This window comes from Lonchura striata, chromosome 5 (assembly GCF_046129695.1).
Source record: "Lonchura striata isolate bLonStr1 chromosome 5, bLonStr1.mat, whole genome shotgun sequence".
NCBI lineage: Eukaryota > Metazoa > Chordata > Aves > Passeriformes > Estrildidae > Lonchura > Lonchura striata.
Window position 1 is genome coordinate 72,743,869 of NC_134607.1, and position 15,709 is coordinate 72,759,577.

General features: G+C 62.4%; 1 protein-coding gene across 3 annotated transcripts in view; it reads left to right on the forward strand.

The window, feature by feature from the left end:
* The window catches only part of SBF1 (SET binding factor 1), a 68,470-nt gene that overhangs the window by 26,142 nt on the left and 26,619 nt on the right, over window positions 1-15,709 (forward strand). For all 3 annotated transcript variants that reach the window (XM_077783733.1, XM_077783734.1, XM_077783735.1), the window contains exons 2-8: window positions 638-723; window positions 6,321-6,458; window positions 7,168-7,305; window positions 8,806-8,916; window positions 13,322-13,427; window positions 13,825-13,957; window positions 14,958-15,066. In XM_077783733.1, coding sequence (XP_077639859.1) covers window positions 638-723; window positions 6,321-6,458; window positions 7,168-7,305; window positions 8,806-8,916; window positions 13,322-13,427; window positions 13,825-13,957; window positions 14,958-15,066 — 821 coding nt within the window. The remainder of the gene's footprint in view (window positions 1-637; window positions 724-6,320; window positions 6,459-7,167; window positions 7,306-8,805; window positions 8,917-13,321; window positions 13,428-13,824; window positions 13,958-14,957; window positions 15,067-15,709) is intronic.

The window sequence follows — 15,709 nt, forward strand, 5'->3', positions numbered from 1 at the left end:
ATGTGAGCAGTGTGGGAGCCCTGCCCAGCCTGGCAGGGTCGGTGACAGCAGCACTTGGTGGCACTGTCACCTCGGGCTGTCCCAGAGTGGTGCCTGGCATGCCTGCCTGCCCTGCTGAGCCTTTTCCCGGCTGTCCAGGCCAGCTCCAGGGGAAGCAGCAGGATTTGGGGTCTGCAGGGCTGTGGGTGGGGTGCAGGTGAGGGTTTGGGGTGCTCCCAGTGCTCTGGAATGCCCCGGGGAAGCAGGAGCTGTCGGGAGCCCGAAAGCAAATCCTGGGCAGGTTGTTTGGGGAGAGGCCAGCGGGGAGGTGAGGAGCAGGGAGTGCAGCTCAGAGTGGGGGGTGCTGTCCGTGTTGGGGTCACAGGGAAGGAAGTTCTGGCTGGAGAGGGGCCAGAGCTGCTGCTCCTGTACCGTTCCCACCTCCAGAGAAGGCTCTGGGAGCTGTTTGCTCCAGATTCCTTGGAGTCCCTGCTGTTCCCTGCTGGAGTGGGCAGTGCTGCTCGGCCTGGAAGGGGCCGGGGTCCCTCCTGTGCTGCCCCATCCCTGCAGAGCTGGAGCAGCCCGGGGCTGTGCCAGCCGGGCATTCCCGGCGGGTGGGGGGTACCTGCTGCCCTCTGACCCCACCTTGTCTCCACAGGGAGCGGGGATGGACAGGGACAGATCCTGCAGCGCTTCCCGGAGAAGGACTGGGAGGACAACCCCTTCCCACAGGGCATCGAGCTGGTGAGTGGCGGGGTGACACCGGGGTGACACCAGGGTGACACTGGGGTGACACGGGGTCTGGCTGGGGCGCCGGGAGGGAGCAGTTCCCACCTGTCCCGGGTGCATCTCCAGCTGTGGAGCTCTCAGAAACTCTGGGAGCCAGTGCTGGCTCCTCTCCTGGCCTCCTGCTACCCCTCCTCTTCTGGGATGCTGGGATGTCTCCTGGAGGAGCCATGGATGCAGCCTTAGTGTCCACAGCCCCCCAGGAGCATGGGCAGGCCTTTCACAAAGTCACAGGATGACACAGGATATCACAGACTCACACAGGATCACAGAATCACAAAATCACAGGATCTCACAGGATCACAGAATCACAGACACACAGAATCACAGGATCTCACAGGATCTCACAGGATCACAGAATCACAGACACACAGAATCACAGGATCTCACAGGATCTCACAGGATCACAGAATCTCACAGGGTCTTACACAATTACAGAATCACACACAATCATAGGATCACACAGGACCTCACAGGATCTCACAGGATCACAGAATCACAGACTCACACAGAATCACACAATCACAGGATCTCACAGGATCACAGAATCTCACAGGGTCTCACACAATTACAGAATCACACACAATCACAGGATCACACAGGACCTCACAGGACCTCACAGGATCACAGAATCACAGACTCACACAGAATCACACAATCACAGGATCTCACAGGATCACAGAATCTCACAGGGTTTCACACAATTACAGAATCACACACAATCACAGGATCACACAGGACCTCACAGGATCTCACACAATCACACAGAATTCACAGGTCACACAGGGTCACACAGAATTCACATAATCACACACAATCACACAATGCCTGGGCTGGGAGAGAGCTCCAGGAGCATCGAGATCCTGGCACCCAGTGCCACATCCAGGCTTTTCAAACACATCCAGGCCTGGTGACTCCACCACCTCCCCGGGCAGCCACCCCAGAGCTTCAGCACCTTTCTGGAAAAGCTTTTTCCTGCTCTCCCACCTGAATTTCCCTGGGCACAGCTTGAGGCTGTGTGCTCTGGTTGTGTCAGGGCTGCCTGGAGCCAGAGCCCCAGCCCAGCTGGGCACAGGCACCTTCCAGGAGCTGTGGGAGCGATGGGGCCAGCCCTGAGTCTCCTTTTCTCCAGGCTGAGCACCCCCAGCTCCCGGTGGCCTGCCCAAGGCTGGATCCCAGGGTCTGGGTGTCCCCAGCCCTCTGGACACGGTCACCAGCTCTCAGGAGTGCTTTGGGATCAGCTCAGAGCTGGGACATTCCCGGGATGTGCTGCTGTGGGGATCCTCCAGAGCAGCTCCAGCTCATCCAGGAGGGTGGGATTGTTCCCCTCTTTGCTGAGCTGGAGTGGGAGCTCTTCCCAGTCCTTGCCTGTGCCCTGGAGATCCAGGGACTCTTGAGGGAGGAGCTGGAGCTCCATTCCCAATGAAAAGCGTGGGCTGGGACAGACCCGCTGGCTGAGCCCTCTGGAACTGCTCCATTCCCCCTGGGGTTCATGGAATTGTGGATTTATTTGGGTTGGAAAATCCCTCTGAGCCCGCTGAGTGCAGTCAGTGGTGCCAAGGCCACCAGTGCCCATGTCCCCAAGTGCCACATCCACATGGCTTTGAAATCCCTGCAGGGATGGGGACTCCAGCTCCGCCCTGGGCACTGCCAGGGATGGACATCCTTCCAGGTGGGATCTTGGGAAGGAATTCCTGGCTGGGAGGGTGGGCAGGCCCCTGGCAGTGCCCAAGGCCAGGCTGGACACTGGGGCTGGAGCACTTGGGACAGTGGGAGGTGTCCCTGCCCATCATCACTGGGATCACTGGGACTGCTGGCTCCTCATCCCATTGTTTCTGGGATTGGCAGTATCCAGCTCCTCCTCCCATCGTGTGTCCCCTGAAGTTCCAGCAGTTTGGGGCCTTTTTCTGCTGTTTTATCTGAGGCAAAAACATACATTTATTTATTTTTATTTTTAATTTTTTTAAATTTTTATTTTTATTTTTATTTTTATTTTTATTTTTATTTTTAATTATTTTTAATTTTCTGCTCTGAGTTTCCTGCTGTCTGCAGGGACTTGGGAACTGTCCCAAGCAGGAGCAAAGCAGCTTTTTTTTCCCCAAGGGTCAAACTGTCCAGCCAAAAAATCCTTGGAATTTAAACAATTGGAGCCCTGTGCTGTTGGGGGCCAGGGGTGACTCCAGGGCTTCCCACAAACTCTCTTAGTGTCCTGGGGGAGCAGCACTGGTGGGGACATTCCCAGGGGTGAGAGAATTCCAGGGGTGAGGGCATTCCAGAGGTGAGGGCATTCCAGGGGTGAGGGCATTCCAGAGGTGAGGGCATTCCAGGGATGAGGGCATTCCAGGGATGAGGGCATTCCAGAGGTGAGGGCATTCTAGAGGTGAGGGCATTCCCGGGGTGAGGGCATTCCAGGGATGAGGGCATTCCCAGGGGTGAGGGCATTCCCAGGGGTGAGGGAATTCCAAGGGTGAGGGCATTCCAGGGGTGAGGGAATTGCAGAGGTGAGGGCATTCCCAGGGGTGAGGGCATTCCAGGGATGAGGGTATTCCCAGGGGTGAGGGCATTCCAGGGATGAGGGTATTCCCAGGGGTGAGGGCATTCCCAGGGGTGAGGGCATTCCCAGGGGTGAGGGAATTCCCAGGGGTGAGGGAATTCCAAGGGTGAGGGCATTCCAGGGGTGAGGGAATTGCAGAGGTGAGGGCATTCCCAGGGGTGAGGGCATTCCAGGGATGAGGGTATTCCCAGGGGTGAGGGCATTCCAGGGATGAGGGTATTCCCAGGGGTGAGGGCATTCCCAGGGTTGAGGGCATTCCCAGGGGTGAGGGAATTCCCAGGGGTGAGGGAATTCCAAGGGTGAGGGCATCCCCAGGGCAGCAGCCTCACAACCCTGGGTCTACTGGAACAGGGGGATCCAGGTGGGAATGGAGATTCCTGTAAATCCGGGGGCTCCCTGTGCTCCAGAGGGGCTCAGGGCCATTCCCACTCTCCTTTTTGGGTCCTTCCTTGGCACTGGGCTTTAGGACATTCCGTGCCGTGATCCCACAGGTCGCTGTGGGATTTTCCATGTCCTGAGGCAGCTCTGGGATGGTTTTGGCACCTGCTGGGTGTGTCCAGGCCTCCAGAGCTGCTCCAACTCTGCCAGCATTCCAGGACATCCAGCAGCTCCCAGGGCCTGGAGGGGCTCCAGGAGAGCTGCAGAGGGACTGGGGACAAGGCTGCAGGGACAGGACCCAGGGAATGGCTCCCACTGCCAGAGGGCAGCCATGGATGGGAGATTGGGAATGAGGAATTCCTGGCTGGGCTGGGATTGCCAGAGCAGCTGGGGCTGCCCCTGGATCCCTGGAATGTCCAAGGAAAGGCTGGAGCAGCCTGGGGCAGTGGGAGGTGTCCCTGCCATGGCAGGGGTGGCACTGGAGGGGCTCTGGGCTCCCTTCCCACCCAAAGCATTCCAGGGTTCCCTGATTCCATGATCCTGACCCAGCAGCTCCATGTGCTCTGGGCTCCTCATTCCCGCAGTGCCAGGAGATCTCCGTGTGGGACTGGGAGCAGTGAGGGGGTCGGGGCAGTGACACGGGGACAGTGACACGGGGACAGTGACACCGGGACAGTGACACCGGGACAGTGACACTGGGGCAGTGACACCGGGACAGTGACACCGGGGCAGTGACACCGGGACAGTGACACCGGGACAGCGACACCGTGTGCTCATCCTGCTGTTCTGCCGAGCCAAACCTTCCCCTGTGCTCCCATGGGAGCCGGCAGGAGCCCCGGGATGGAGAAGCCCCAGGTGCTGCTTTCCAAGGACCCAGAATGGGGGAAGCAGCTCCCGAGGTGCTTCCTCCTCCCGTCCCTCCTGCTGCCATCCCAAGGATCCGCACAGAGCCCAGCTCCTGTCCCGTGGGCTCTTTCCAGGGAGGACAGGAGGATCCATGGGTGCCTTGGGCACGGGGAGTGGTGAACAGCAGGAAACTCCCAGGTGGATCCACCTTGGGTTCCTCAGGGAGCTGGGGCAGGGTGCCCGAGCTCGCCAGGCCCCGGTGCCACCTTGTTCTCCTGGTGGGGTTTGCAGAGTTCCTGCTGGGCTGGGAGGAGCCGGGCTGTCCCGCACCCAGGGAATTCTCCACGGCTCCTCAGCAGCCAAATGCAGGCCTGGGGAAATCAAGAAAAGCCCCGAGACTCGGGAGGCCGGGGGATCCCGGGGCCAGCGGCTGGAATTGCCCCGGCCCCTCGAGGGGGAGTGCCAGGGGCCGGGGCAGTGGATGGCACCGTGTTGGAGCCAGGGGGATGGTGCCACCTCCTGGAGCCGCTCCAGAGCCCGTGTCCCCTTGTCCCCTTTCCTTCTGGGCTCCGTGTGGTGCTGGCATGGGCTGTGCGGCCCACGGTGGGCTGGGGCTGTGCTGAGTTTGGGGTGTCTGTACCACGGGGGTCTGGGGCTGTGCAGAGTTTGGGGTCTGTGCCATGGGGGTCTGGGGGCTGTGCTGATTTTGGGGTGTCTCTGTGCCATGGGGGTCTGGGGGCACTGCAGAGTTTTGGGTCTGTGCCATGGGGGTCTGGGGCTGTGCAGAGTTTGGGGTCTGTGCCATGGGGGTCTGGGGGCTGTGCTGATTTTGGGGTGTTTCTGTGCCATGGGGGTCTGGGGGCACTGCAGAGTTTTGGGTCTGTGCCATGGGGGTCTGGGGGCAGTGCAGAGTTTGGGGTGTCTCTGTGCCATGGGGGTCTGGGGCTGTGCTGAGTTTGGGGTGTCTGTGCCACGGGGGTCTGGGGCTGTGCTGAGTTTGGGGTCTCTGTGCCATGGGGGTCTGGGGGCACTGCAGAGTTTGGGGTCTGTGCCATGGGGGTCTGGGGGCACTGCAGAGTTTGGGGTGTCTCTGTGCCACGGAGGCAGTGCAGAGTTTGGGGTGTCTGTGCTGTGGGGGCTGTGAAGAGTTTGGGGTGTCTGTGCCATGGGGGTCTGGGGGCAGTGCAGAGTTTGGGGTGTCTCTGTGCCATGGGGGTCTGGGGCTGTGCAGAGTTTGGGGTCCCTGTGCTGTGGGGGCAGTGCAGAGTTTGGGGTGTCTGTGCCATGGGGGTCTGGGGGCAGTGCAGAGTTTGGGGTCCCCGTGCCATGGGGGGACCTTTCCCAGGAGCTGGGACTCCTGCCTGTCTGCACCGTCCCATCATGACCCCTCTCAGTGTGGGTTCTCCAGGTGCTGTTCCTGCTTCCCTGCAGGGGGATTTGGGAATTCCTGGAGCCCGTCCAGCGGGGTTGGGAGGTCCCAGGGGCCAGGGGGGCACTGCCCGGTGCTCCCCCTGCTCCCGGCCCGTGGGGCTGCCCTTCCCCACGGGCTCCGTGGGTGATGTGGGCCCAGGGGTCGGGGCTGGATCAGCCGGGGTGGGTGAGGGCTGGCAGCCCCGAGCCCGGGGCTGGATCAGCCGGGGTGGGTGAAGGCTGGCAGCCCCGAGCCCGGGGCTGGATCAGCCGGGGTGGGTGAAGGCTGGCAGCCCCGAGCCCGGGGCTGGATCAGCCGGGGTGGGTGAGGGCTGGCAGCCCTGAGCCTGCTCCATGCCCCCCACAGTTCTGCCAGCCCAGCGGGTGGCAGCTCTTCCCCGAGAGGAACCCCCCCACGTTCTTCGTGGCCGTGCTGACCGACATCAACTCTGAGCGGCACTACTGCGCCTGCTTCACCTTCTGGGAGGCCGTGGAGAGCCCGCAGGTACCGGGGACACGGGGACACCGGGACACAGGGACACAGGGATGGGGCTGGCCGCGCTGATGGGATAGCACCCGGCTGCCTTTGGCACTGGCCGGGGGTTCCTGCCTTCCCTGTGCCAGAAGAATGCATGGATAGATGGCAAGGGTGGTCAGCAGTGCTGGTGGAGAAGCATTCAGTTGGGTTTTACTCTGACTAGGAGTTGTTGCCTTCCCAGTGCCACAGGAATCCATGGATAGATGGGAAGGGTGGCCAGCAGCACTGATAAGGAAGAATCCAGCTGCCTTTGGCACTGGCCACGGATTCCTGTCTTCCCTGTGCCACAGGAATCCATGGATGGATGGCAAGGGTGGTTACCAGTGCTGGTGGAGAAGCACCCAGCTTCTTTTGGCTCTGGCCAGGAGTTCCTGCCTTCCCTGTGCCACAGGAATCCATGGATAGATGGGAAGGGTGGTCAGCAGTGCTGCTGGAGAAGCATTCAGTTAGGTTTAGCTCTGGCCAGGCGTTCCTGCCTTCCCTGTGCCAGAAGAATCCATGGATAGATGGCAAGGGTGGTCAGCAGTGCTGCTGGAGAAGCATTCAGTTGGGTTTTACTCTGGCCAGGAGTTCCTGCCTTCCCTGTGCCAGAGGAATCCAGACCCTGGCACTGGGAGTTTGGGACAGGGAAAAGCATCCCTTAAGCCCCAGCCCGGGCTGGTTTGTGCCTCCCCAGCCCCAGAGCCAGGCCAGGAACGGCGAGGGCGAGGAGGAGGAGGAGGAGGAGGCCTCGTTGCCCGCGCAGCCTGCGCAGCTGTTCGCTCCCAAGAGCCTGGTGCTGGTGTCGCGGCTGGACCACGCCGAGGTGTTCCGGGTGAGTGGGGGCTCAGGGAGCGGGGATGCTGCTCAGGGGAGAGGGCAGCTGTGCTGGGAGAGGCTTCCTGCCTGGGGAGGGGGAACACGCTGGCACAGCCCGCGGGAGCTGGCCCCGTCCTGCCCTTGGCACCCTTGGGTGCTGCTATCCCGGGTGGCTGCGGGACGTGGAGCAGCTGCCAGCCCTGCTCCTAAAGCCTGTGAGGAACAGCCCGTTCCTGGGAGCACTGACTGTGCCCTGTCTGTGCCAGCTCTGCCGGCTCCAGGGGTTCTGCATTGTGTGCCTGGGGAGCCTTGGGAGGGCTGGGTACGGATTGTATCCGTGGGGAAGGGCTGGGAGTGTCCAGCCTGGAGAAGGGAAGGATCCAGGGAGAGCTTCCAGCTCATTCCAGGCCTTGAAGGGGCTCCAGGAGAGCTGCAGAGGGACTGGGAACAAGGATGGAGGGACAGGACCCAGGGAATGGCTCCCACTGCCAGAGGGCAGCCATGGATGGGAGATTGGGAATGAGGAATTCCTGGCTGGGCTGGGATTGCCAGAGCAGCTGGGGCTGCCCCTGGATCCCTGGAATGTCCAAGGCCAGGCTGGACACTGGGGCTGGAGCAGCCTGGGACAGTGGGAGGTGTCCCTGCCTTGTGTGGAGTGGGAATTCTCTGAAATATGGGATCTGTTTCCCTAAGCCTGGGTCAGCAGAGTGGGGACCTGCCAGGCACAAGCTGGGGCAACTCCAGGGGACAGGGTCACTTCACTTGTTCCCAGAGGCAGAGGTGTCCTGCCACCTGCTCCCCGGGAAAGAAACAGTTCCCAGCTCCTCATTGCAGTGCCCAGGAATCTGAGCTTCATCCTCCCTCGTTATTCCAGCGGGCAGGGCTTTATCCTGCTCTTCCCTCATTATTCCACTGTGCCAGAGTTTGCCTGGCCCTGCTCCCCAGATCCCAGTATTTGTGTTTTCCTTTTCCTCGATGGTTGGAAACAACACCCCGAGGGTGCCTGGAACACAAATTCCTCAAGTCCCTCATTCCCAGCTTGTCCTGAGGGCTGCCCTGTGCTGGTGCCCCCAGAGCTGGGACCACTGTTGCTTCTCAGCTGGAACAGGATGTTTTTGTGGGCAGTGACCACCCAGGGCTGACCAGAGTCCAGGTGTGCTGTCAAGGGCATCACCAAATTTTGGGGAAGGACCCTCTGCCATGCCTTCCTTGGGGTTTGTGTGGGACTGGGGGTGCTGGGAGGCTGGAGCAGCCCAGCTGCCCTGGTCACCTCTCTCCTGGAGCTGTGGAAATCCCCTGGGCACTGCTCCCGTGGAGCTCTGGCCCTGGGGACACGTCTCCTGCTCTGGTGGGGTCAGTGCAGGGGTGGGGGCGCGCTCCTGGCTGGAGTATCCCATCCCTGTGGAGGAGGAAGACGTGGAGCTGGCATTGCCAGGGCGTGTTTGTGGCCGGGGACAGCCCTGGGGGTGTCCCCAGCTCCCTGCACTGCTCAGCCGTGCTCTGCTCCCCTCTCCAGAACAGCCTGGGGCTGATCTACACCATCTACGTGGACGGGCTGAGCGTGTCCCTGGAGAACGTCATCGGGAACCTGCTGACCTGCACCATCCCCATCACGGGGGGAGCGCAGGTGGGTGTCCTGGTGTCCTGCTGCCCCGTCCCTGTCCCTGCTCTGGCCTCAGAGCCCAGCCCAGTCCTGCTCCCCGTGCTGGCGTGGGCCCCGTGGGCAGGCCTGGCTCCGTGCCCTGCCGCCTTCCCGAGTGCTTCCAAGCACAAATCCCACTCACACCCTCAGTTAGCCAAGGAGCTCCTGCCGCAGCTTCCGTGTCCTGGCTCCTGCTGCCCTGGCAGGGAGCACCGGGGGCTTGACGTAGGTGCTGGGCAACCCAAGCAAACGTTCCCTGGTCCGTGGGCACTCCTGGGGTGTGGCTGTGTGCTCAGCCCTGCGGGATCCCCCTGTGGAGAGCTGCTCCAGAGCCAAGTGGTCACGGGCCATCTGTGAGAGCAGGGCTGGGACAGCTGCGGGGACACGGGCCAGCAGGGCCAGGACAGCAGCCTGGAGCTCTTCTTGGGGCACTGGCCTGGTGCTGTGCCCGTGTCCGTGCTGGGTCCTGTGCCCATGGCTGTGCCAGGTCCTGTGCCTGTGTCCGTGCCAGGTCCTGTGCCTGTGCTGGGGGCCTGAGGAGCAGCAGCTTCTCCTGCAGCTGAGGCCACCAATGCCCCTGCTGTCCCCTCAGAGCCATGTGTCCCCCCAGCCTGCCCTGCTCTGGCCCAGCTGGGCTCAGCACACGGCTGGGAGGATCCCTGGGGATGGCAGAGAGGGAGAGCCCAGCTGGAGTCCCTGGCAGGAGGCTGGGGACAGCAGCGTTGTGCCCTGGGGCTCTCGTGTCCTGCTGGCCCCTGGGATGTCCCTGTGGCTGTGTGCTTGGGTCCCCATGTGCCTTCCCTCGGCTGAGCCCCCCTTCCCCCAGCACAGAGTGCCAGGAATGATCCCACAGCCAGGCTGATGCAGTGCAGCAGCCTTGGCCAGGCTGGGACAGCAGCGCGGGGCACTGGGACAGCAGCGCGGGGCACTGGGACAGTGCCATGGGACACTGGGACAGGAGCACAGGGCACTGGGACAGCAGCACAGGGCACTGGGACAGTGCCATGGGACACTGGGACAGCAGCACAGGGCACTGGGACAGCAGCACGGGGCACTGGGACAGTGCCATGGGACACTGGGACAGCAGCACGGGGCACTGGGACAGCAGCGCGGGGCACTGGGACAGTGCCATGGGACACTGGGACAGGAGCACAGGGCACTGGGACAGCAGCACAGGGCACTGGGACAGTGCCATGGGACACTGGGACAGCAGCACAGGGCACTGGGACAGCAGCGCGGGGCACTGGGACAGTGCCATGGGACACTGGGACAGGAGCACGGGGCACTGGGACAGCAGCACGGGACACTGGGACAGTGCCATGGGACACTGGGACAGCAGCACAGGGCACTGGGACAGCAGCACGGGACACTGGGACAGGAGCACGGGGCACTGGGACAGCAGCACAGGGCACTGGATCATCACTGTAGAGCACTGAGACAGCAGCACAGGGCACTGGGACAGTGCCATGGGACACTGGGACAGCAGCACAGGGCACTGGGACAGCAGCACGGGACACTGGGACAGGAGCACGGGGCACTGGGACAGCAGCACAGGGCACTGGATCATCACTGTAGAGCACTGAGACAGCAGCACAGGGCACTGGGACAGTGCCATGGGACACTGGGACAGCACCATGGGACACTGGATCAGCACCATGGGACACTGGATCATCACTGTAGAGCACTGAGACAGCAGCACGGGACACTGGGACAGCAGCACAGGGCACTGGGACAGTGCCATGGGACACTGGGACAGTGCCATGGGACACTGGATCAGCACCATGGGACACTGGGACAGTGCCATGGGACACTGGGACAGCAGCACGGGACACTGGGACAGCAGCACAGGACACTGGGACAGTGCCATGGGACACTGGGACAGCAGCACAGGGCACTGGGACAGCACCATGGGACACTGGATCAGCACTGTAGAGCACTGGGACAGCAGCACAGGCCCCGGTGCCTCCACAGGGGTTTCCTCCCTGCCATGCCGTGCCCCAAGGGGGGCTCTCCCTGCTCCCATACCCCAGCAGGATTTGGGGCAGGCGCTGCCGCACGTTTGGGGCTCCCTCTGGCACCCGGAGCCACGCGGGCCCCGGGAGAAGCGGCGGCGCTGCCGGGATTTGTGGGGGAAGGATGGAGCCAGGCCTGTCCCAGTGCTGGGGCAGAGCCAGGTGCTGCCCACCCCGGGCTGTGCCAGGCACCCAGGTTTGCTCCCTTCCCATGGGATCTGCCCGGATCCGGCTCCTCCCGGCGGGACCAGGAGCAGCTGCCGGAGCAGGACGGCTTCTCCTGCCACCATGGCTCGCTGAGCTTGGCACAGATCCGTGCTCCAAGCTGGGGCAGGACGGCTCTGTGCCGTGGGAACAGGGACTCTGTGATGGGAGGGGGACACTTCGGTGGTGGCACGTCCCTTCCCGTGGTTTTCTTGCTCTCCTGCCGTGTCCAGCGCTCCTTCCCGGTGCCATAGGCATTGCTTTCACCCCGTGTCTGTGGGCTCCTGTCCTGTCCTGTTGTCCCTGCTGGTGTCCCTGTCTGTGGGCTCCTGTCCTGTTGTCCCTGCTGGTGTCCCTGTCTGTGTCTGTGGGCTCCTGTCCCGTTGTCCCTGCTGGTGTCCCTGCCTGTCTGTGGGCTCCTCTCCTGTCCCATTGTCCCTGCTCGTGTCCCTGTCTGTGTCTGTGGGCTCCTGTCCTGTTCTGTTGTCCCTGCTGGTGTCCCTGTCTTTGGGCTCCTGTCCCGTTGTCCCTGCTGGTGTCCCTGTCCGTGTCTGTGGGCTCCTGTCCCATTGTCCCTGCTGGTGTCCCTGTCCGTGTCTGTGGGCTCCTGTCCCGTTGTCCCTGCTGGTGTCCCTGTCTGTGTCTTTGGCCTCCTGTCCCACTGTCCCTGCTGGTGTCCCTGTCTGTGTCTGTGGCCTCCTGTCCCACTGTCCCTGCTGGTGTCCCTGTCTGTCTGTGGGCTCCTGTCCCGTTGTCCCTGCTGGTGTCCCTGTCTGTGTCTTTGGCCTCCTGTCCCACTGTCCCTGCTGGTGTCCCTGCCTGTGTCTGTGGGCTCCTCTCCTGTCCCTGCTGGTGTCCCTGTCTGTGGGCTCCTGTCCTACTGTCCCTGCTGGTGTCCCTGCCTGTCTGTGGGCTCCTGTCCCGTTGTCCCTGCTGGTGTCCCCGCTGTGCCTGTCTGTGTGTCCTAACTGACTGTGCTCTCTGTCTGTCCCATCTCAGCCTGACATGGAGGACGAAGCCGTGGTACGAACTCCTTTTCTCTCCCGTCTTCTTTTCCCCACCTTTCCTCTCCCTGCTCTGGGTCTGTCCTCTCCTCAGCAGCCCGGCTGAGGACCCAGCCCCAGGTCCCGGTGGTCTCAGGGCACCCTCGGGTGTGTGTCCCACCTGGGGGCAGCCAGGACGTGTCCCTGGGCTCTGGGAAGGGGCTGCATTCCAGGCACGCCTCTCCTGGGGTTGTGACAGCCCAGCTCAGGACTCTGGCTCGGCCCAGCCGTGGATTTTGGGGCTCTTCTGCCAGGATGTGGCTGCAGTGGGAACGCTGCTCCCACAGAAGTGTTTCTCCTGGAGAGGAGTGCAAAGAGGAGGAGGAGGGCCTGGAGATAGCCTGGGGGTGTTTGAGTGTCCCTGGGAATGAGCTCAGGGCTGGGAATATTCAGTGATACTAGGGAAGAGGCACCGATCCTGTGCCTGGGGTGTCCATCCCTTCCCCCAGGATGTTCCTCAGGATATTCCTCAGGATGTTATTCCAGGTATTCCTTCCACTGGAGAGGTTGTGGAGCTGGGGCTGCTCCTGGGCACAGCCAGGCTGGGACAGGGGAGCTCCAAGGGCCCACAAGAGGCTGGAATTCCCCTCAAATTTTGGGGAGCCTTTGAATCCTGGGGAGCCCTCTTATCCTGGAGAACTTTTGAATCCTAGAAAGACCTCACATTCCCTCAAATCCTGGGGAGCCCTCGTGTCCCAGAGAGCCATTGTGTCCCATCTGCACGCACATCTCGGGGCCGCTGGGACATTGCTGGTGCTGGCTGGGGATGTTGCAGGAGGTGCCCTCCTTCCCCTCAGCCCAGGGACCCAGTCAAGCACCCAGCGGGTGCCATGGCAGCATCTTCTTCTCTCTTTCCCTTTTCCTCTTTCCCTTTCTCTTTCCCTTTCCAGACGGGGGTTGTGCTGGGGCACGGTGGCCCTGTGCCTTGGGGGTCTGGCTGCCCTGGCCCCATGCCTGGGGATGGTCTGGCTGCCCTGGCCCCGAGCCCGGGGATGGTCTGGCTGCCCTGGCCCCATGCCTGGGGATGGTCTGGCTGCCCTGGCCCCATGCCCGGGGATGGTCTGGCTGCCCCTGCCCTGTCCCGGTCCCTCTCTGGGTGGCCCTGGTGAGCAGGTGTGTGTTGCCTTGCAGAGGACCATCTCGCTGGGAGCAGGGGACAGGCAGGTGATCCAGACCCCCATCAACGACTCGCTGCCCGTCAGCAGCTGCAGCGTGGCCCTGCTCTTCCGCCAGCTGGGTGAGACGTGTCCCCACCCTGCCCCATGGCACCTGGGGTCCCTGTGGGTCACCTCGGCTCCGAGCTCTGGCCTGGCTGAGCCTCCCCGGCCCTGCTGTGCCACGCTTTTCCAGGAGGGTGGGATTGGGGCTGGGGTCTGGAGGAGCAGCCCGGGGGTGCCACTAGCCTTGTGTCCCCCAGGGAAGGCCACCCCGTGTCCCCCAGGGAAGGCCACCAGCCCCCAGGAGGAACAGGGAAGGGGGGAAGCACGCCTGGCCGTGACCAGAACCACCAGTGGCTCCTCTCCTGGCAGGATGCAGGGCTGGGGAGTGGGCTGCAGCCTGGGTGGGGTCAGGGGTCTCTGAGGGGTGTCAGAGGGACCCCCCCGATTGCTGAGCCCCCGCTGTGCCCTGCCCAGGCATCACCAACGTGTTGTTCCTGTTCTGCGCGGCGCTGACCGAGCACAAGATCCTGTTCCTCTCCAGCAGCTACCAGAGGCTGACAGACGCCTGCCGGGCCCTCCTGGCTCTCATGTTCCCCCTCAAGTACAGGTGAGGGTCCCCGAGCCTCCAGCTGTGCCAGCTGTGCCCCTGCCCCACCCTCGGTGCCTCCCAGGGTCTGGGGAATAACTGGGAGTGTCCCAGCCCTGCCTCCCTCTTCTCCCAGGCAAAAGGGGCTCTGGCACTGGAGGCAGTGGTGGGAGATGTTCTGTCTTTCCTGGTGAGCAGGGACAGGACCCAGGGAATGGCTGCAGAGAGGCTTTTTTTTTTTTTTTTCCCCCGAGAAGAACCTTTTTTTTCACAGAATTATGGAATCAATGAGCTTGGAAAAGTCCTCCAGGGTCACCAAATCCAAGCTGTTCCTGATCCCCTCCTTGTCCCCAGCCCAGAGCCCTGAGTGCCACCTCCAGGAGTTCCTTGGACACCTCCAGGGATGGAGACTCCAAACCTCCCTGGGCAGCCCCTGCCAAGGCCTGACCCCATTTCTGTGGAGACTTTTTCCTGAAATTCTTCTGGAGTTAATGGCTCTGCTGGAAACCCTTTCCTTGGTCAGACTTTGATTACAACCCCAAGACCAGACAGGGATCATATAATGGAATCATGAAATCCCAGGATAATTTGGATTAGAAGGGACCTCAGAGCCCCTCCAGTGCCACCCCTGCCAGGGCAGGGACACCTCCCACTGCCCCAGGCTGCTCCAGCCCCAGTGTCCAACCCGGCCCTGGGCACTGCCAGGGATCCAGGGGCAGCCCCAGCTGCTCTGGCAATCCCAGCCCAGCCAGGAATTCCTCATTCCCAATCTCCCATCCATGGCTGCCATTCCCTGTGTCCTGTCCCTGCAGCCTTGTCCCTGTCCCTCGCAGGGATGGGGCAGCCACAGCCTTTGGGAGCTGTGTGTGGCCGTGGTGCCTGAGGGGCTGGGGGTGCCAGGGGCTCCAGAGCCGGGATTGTGTCTGGCTGTGCCAGGATGGGGCTGGGACGTGGGGCAGGGCTGGCATGGCTGCAGTGGGGCCGTGTTTGGGGCTGGCTTTGAGGCTGTTTCTGGTTGCAGTTTCACCTACGTGCCCATCCTGCCCGCCCAGCTCCTGGAGGTGCTGAGCACCCCCACCCCCTTCATCATCGGCGTCCACTCCATCTTCCAGTCGGAGACCCAGGAGCTGGTGAGAGCCCACATCCCTTGTCCTGGTGCCAGGGGGCTGGGGACGAGCAGTGTGGCTGTCACAGGCTTGGGTGACAGCTCAGTCCATGCCGAGGGTGCCCAGGGCCACGGGCTCTGTGTGCTCAGCTTGGGATGTATCCAGGAGTCCCACAGGAGCCAGGGGGTCGGCTGGGTCCAGTGGGAATGGCTGGGTCCAGTGGGAATGGCTGGGTCCAGTGGGAATGGCTGGGTCCAGTGGGAATGGCTGGGTCCCTTGGGAATGGCTGGGTCCATTGGGAATGGCTGGGTCCAGTGGGAATGGCTGGGGCCAGTGGGAATGGCTGGGTCCCTTGGGAATGGCTGAGTCCAGTGGGAATGGCTGGGTCCCTTGGGAATGGCTGGGTCCAGTGGGAATGACTGGGTCCATTGGGAATGGCTGGGTCCAGTGGGAATGGCTGGGGCCAGTGGGAATGGCTGGGTCCCTTGGGAATGGCTGAGTCCAGTGGGAATGGCTGGGTCCCTTGGGAATGGCTGGGTCCAGTGGGAATGGCTGGGTCCATTGGGAATGGCTGGGTCCAGTGGGAATGGCTGGGGCCAGTAGGAATGGCTGGGTCCATTGGGAATGGCTGGGTCCCTTGGGAATGGCTGGGTCCAGTGGGAATGGC